This window comes from Coregonus lavaretus (assembly GCF_964263955.1).
Source record: "Coregonus lavaretus genome assembly, contig: HAP1_SCAFFOLD_284, whole genome shotgun sequence".
NCBI classification, from domain to species: domain Eukaryota; kingdom Metazoa; phylum Chordata; class Actinopteri; order Salmoniformes; family Salmonidae; genus Coregonus; species Coregonus lavaretus.
Window position 1 is genome coordinate 85,001 of NW_028157808.1, and position 5,000 is coordinate 90,000.

Sequence of the window (5,000 nt, forward strand, 5' to 3'; positions counted from 1 at the left end):
CCATGTCAGGACAGATCAGACTCCATACTGGGTACAGACTAAAACAGAACAAGGCTTGCGTCCCAAATGGCTCCCTATTTAGTGCACTATATAGGGAATAGGGTGCCATTCTCTGGTCTAAAGTAGTGCACTATATAGGGAATAGGGTGCCATTCTCTGGTCTAAAGTAGTGCACTATATAGGGAATAGGGTGCCATTCTCTGGTCTAAAGTAGTGCACTATATAGGGAATAGGGTGCCATTCTCTGGTCTAAAGTAGTGCACTATGTAGGGAATAGGGTGTCATTCTCTGGTCTAAAGTAGTGCACTATATAGGGAATAGGGTGCCATTCTCTGGTCTAAAGTAGTGCACTATATAGGGAATAGGGAGCCATTCTCTGGTCTAAAGTAGTGCACTATATAGGGAATAGGGTACCATTCTCTGGTCTAAAGTAGTGCACTATATAGGGAATAGGGTGCCATTCTCTGGTCTAAAGTAGTGCACTATATAGGGAATAGGGTGCCATTCTCTGGTCTAAAGTAGTGCACTATATAGGGAATAGGGTACCATTCTCTGGTCTAAAGTAGTGCTCTATATAGGGAATAGGGTGTCATTCTCTGGTCTAAAGTAGTGCACTATATAGGGAATAGGGTACCATTCTCTGGTCTAAAGTAGTGCACTATGTAGGGAATAGAGTGTCATTCTCTGGTCTAAAGTAGTGCACTATATAGGGAATAGGGTACCATTCTCTGGTCTAAAGTAGTGCACTATATAGGGAATAGGGTACCATTCTCTGGTCTAAAGTAGTGCACTATATAGGGAATAGGGTACCATTCTCTGGTCTAAAGTAGTGCACTATATAGGGAATAGGGTGCCATTCTCTGGTTTAAGTAGTGCACTATATAGGGAATAGGGTACCATTATCTGGTCTAAAGTAGTGCACTATATAGGGAATAGAGTGCCATTCTCTGGTCTAAAGTAGTGCACTATATAGGGAATAGGGTGCCATTCTCTGGTCTAAAGTAGTGCACTAAATAGGGAATAGGGTGCCATTCTCTGGTCTAAAGTAGTGCTCTATATAGGGAATAGGGTACCATTCTCTGGTCTAAAGTAGTGCACTTTATAGGGAATAGGGTGCCATTCTCTGGTCTAAAGTAGTGCACTATATAGGGAATAGGTTGCCATTTGGGACGCAATAAAGAACTCTATTGCCTCTATGATGTGAAGGATAATCATTTATTTCCTACTTCATTCAAATACAGCCACTCATCTACCAATGAAAACGTTGGGATCTGATTGGGTGTTGGCCAATACCAAGGTGTCTGGATTCTTCAGGGTTAACTATGACAGTACTAACTGGGAACGCCTCCTCACACAGCTCAGCACAGACCATGAGGTAACAAAACAGTCAATATGCATATGATAATGATGATTTGTAACCTACTAAAAGACTCCACTCTTACGGTTTCCATATTAGGACACTGTAATTTAGTCTCAGCTGGAAGTGTCTCAGAAAGACTACCACGAGTCCTGCTGCCTGCCCCAATATGGAAACCATAAAAACTACCACGAGTCCTGCTGCCTGTCCCAATATGGAAACCATAAAAACTACCACGAGTCCTGCTGCCTGTCCCAATATGGAAACCATAAAAACTACCACGAGTCCTGCTGCCTGTCCCATTATGGAAACCATACTTCAATTTCCCTATTTTTATATTCAGGCTATTCCAGTGATCAACCGAGCCCAGATTGTGGATGATGCTTTTAACCTGGCAAGGTGAGTCCTCTTCCACACAATACAGTCCTCTGTCTATATTCTGTCTGTATGTAGACTACCTGTAAAGTCCTCTGTCTATATTCTGTCTGTATGTAGACTACCTGTAAAGTCCTCTGTCTATATTCTGTCTGTATGTAGACTACCTGTAAAGTCCTCTGTCTATATTCTGTCTGTATGTAGACTATCTGTAAAGTCCTCTGTCTATATTCTGTCTGTATGTAGACTACCTGTAAAGTCCTCTGTCTATATTCTGTCTATATGTAGACTACCTGTAAAGTCCTCTGTCTATATTCTGTCTGTATGTAGACTACCTGTAAAGGCCTCTGTCTATATTCTGTCTGTATGTAGACTATCTGTAAAGTCCTCTGTCTATATATCTGTCTGTATGTAGACTACCTGTAAAGTCCTCTGTCTATATTCTGTCTGTATGTAGACTATCTGTAAAGTCCTCTGTCTATATTCTGTCTGTATGTAGACTACCTGTAAAGTCCTCTGTCTATATGTAGACTATCTGTAAAGTACTCTGTCTATATTCTGTCTGTATGTAGACTACCTGTAAAGGCCTCTGTCTATATTCTGTCTGTATGTAGACTACCTGTAAAGGCCTCTGTCTATATTCTGTCTGTATGTAGACTACCTGTAAAGGCCTCTGTCTATATTCTGTCTGTATGTAGACTACCTGTAAAGGCCTCTGTCTATATTCTGTCTGTATGTAGACTACCTGTAAAGGCCTCTGTCTATATTCTGTCTGTATGTAGACTACCTGTAAAGTCCTCTGTCTATATTCTGTCTGTATGTAGACTATCTGTAAAGTCCTCTGTCTATATTCTGTCTGTATGTAGACTACCTGTAAAGTCCTCTGTCTATATTCTGTCTATATGTAGACTACCTGTAAAGTCATCTGTCTATATTCTGTCTGTATGTAGACTACCTGTAAAGGCCTCTGTCTATATTCTGTCTGTATGTAGACTACCTGTAAAGTCCTCTGTCTATATGTAGACTATCTGTAAAGTACTCTGTCTATATTCTGTCTGTATGTAGACTACCTGTAAAGTCCTCTGTCTATATGTAGACTATCTGTAAAGTACTCTGTCTATATTCTGTCTGTATGTAGACTACCTGTAAAGGCCTCTGTCTATATTCTGTCTGTATGTAGACTACCTGTAAAGGCCTCTGTCTATATTCTGTCTGTATGTAGACTACCTGTAAAGGCCTCTGTCTATATTCTGTCTGTATGTAGACTACCTGTAAAGGCCTCTGTCTATATTCTGTCTGTATGTAGACTACCTGTAAAGGCCTCTGTCTATATTCTGTCTGTATGTAGACTACCTGTAAAGGCCTCTGTCTATATTCTGTCTGTATGTAGACTACCTGTAAAGTCCTCTGTCTATATTATGTCTGTATGTAGACTATCTGTAAAGTCCTCTGTCTATCTTCTGTCTGTTTGTAGACTACCTGTAAAGGCCTCTGTCTATATTCTGTCAGCATTTTATTTCACCAGGTCTAATTCCTGGTTCTTGTCTATTTCCTTGATGAATGAAGGTGATAGTGATGTTTAGTTGTATTTGTTAATGTCAGGGCTCGGACAGTGAGCACTACACTGGCTCTGAGAACCACCCTGTTCCTTCAGAGGGAGAGAGAGTACATGCCCTGGCAGACGGCTGACAGGAACTTGGGCTTCTTCTTCCTCATGTTCGACCGCAGCGACGTCTACGGACCCATGCAGGTCTGTGTTATATATATGTGTCCTAAATGGGATCCTATTCCTTATGTAGTGCACTACTTTGGCCAGATCAGAGCCCTATATGGCACCCTATTCCTTATGTAGTGCACTACTTTGGCCAGATCAGAGCCCTATATGGCACCCTATTCCTTATGTAGTGCACTACTTTGACCACTGTAAATGGAACAGAGTGCCATTAGGGATACACCCCTAGACTACTGAACTAAAAAAAAAGCAAAATCTGTTATTAAGATCAACTCCGTTCCATTTTGAATCCCACTGAGGAATGCAGGTGATAATGAGCGGCAGGTAGCTTAGTGGTTAAGAGCGTTGTGCCAGTAACCGAAAGGTTGCTGGTTCTAATCCCAGAGCCGACTAGGTGAAAAATCTGTCGACGTGCCCTTGAGCAAGGCACTTAACCCTAATATCTCCTGTAAGTCGCTCTGGATAAGAGCGTCTGCTAAATGACTAAAACAAAACAAAACATAATGTCATCCAATAACTCTGATATGTTGTGATGAAGCTAGTTATGTTCTTATCTTTCAGGCTTACCTCAATAAACAAGTCACACCTCTTTTCAACCACTTCAAGACTATCACTGCTGACTGGACCAAGATTCCTGAGAAACATACTGACCAGTAAGAACGTCTACCTTTCAAAATGTTGATGGATATATGCAACAAGGAGGAAATGTCAAGATAATTAGAAATTATTTTTAGAAGACAGCTCAAAATGACAGATTTTATCCAGATATCATGAATCTAGTAAATAAGTCAGAATAGTAAGTTGTGAGGTCAGTATTCCGTTAATAGTCTATTTTCCACTCCCGTCTCCAGGTACAACCAGGTGAATGCCATCTCTATAGCCTGCAGTACTGGAGTGGCAGGCTGTGATGTGTTGACTACAGGCTGGTTCAAAGACTGGATGAATACGCCTGAGAACAACAGGTGAGTACAGAGATCCCTCTCCTCTCCTCTCCTCTCCTCTCCTCTCCTCTCCTCTCCTCTCCTCTCCTCTCCTCTCCTCTCCTCTCCTCTCCTCTCCTCTCCTCTCCTCTCCTCTCCTCTCCTCTCCTCTCCTCTCCTCTCCTCTCCTCTCCTACTCTCTCCTCTCCACCTCCTCCTCTCCTCACATTTTTACATTTTAGATTTTAGTCATTTAGCAGACGCTCTTATCCAGAGCGACTTACAGTTAGTGAGTGCATACATTTTTCATACTGGCCCCCGTGGGAATCGAACCCACAACCCTGGCGTTGCAAGCGCAATGCTCTACCAACTGAGCTATAAGAGGGATTCACCTCACCTCCCCTCTCCTCCTCCTCTCCCCCTCCTCTTCTCCCCTCCTCCTCTCCTCTCATCTCCTCTCCTCTCCCCCTCCTCCCACCTCCTCTCCTCCTCTCCTCTCCCTCCTCATCTCCTCTCCCCCTCCTCTCCTCTCCTCTCCTCTCCTCCTCTCCTCTCCTCTCCTCTCCTCTCCTCTCCTCTCCTCTCCTCTCCTCTCCTCTCCTCTCCTCTCCTCTCC

The 5,000-nt window shown here is 42.9% G+C and overlaps 1 protein-coding gene across 1 annotated transcript in view; it reads left to right on the plus strand.

Annotated features, from left to right (window-relative positions):
* Window positions 1–5,000, plus strand: part of LOC311124911 (aminopeptidase N-like) — a gene marked incomplete at its 5' end in the record, with an annotated part of 67,572 nt that overhangs the window by 49,425 nt on the left and 13,147 nt on the right. The window contains 5 exons of the mRNA XM_084199007.1: window positions 1,242–1,375; window positions 1,701–1,756; window positions 3,335–3,482; window positions 4,026–4,117; window positions 4,316–4,426. Coding sequence (XP_084055133.1) covers window positions 1,242–1,375; window positions 1,701–1,756; window positions 3,335–3,482; window positions 4,026–4,117; window positions 4,316–4,426 — 541 coding nt within the window. The remainder of the gene's footprint in view (window positions 1–1,241; window positions 1,376–1,700; window positions 1,757–3,334; window positions 3,483–4,025; window positions 4,118–4,315; window positions 4,427–5,000) is intronic.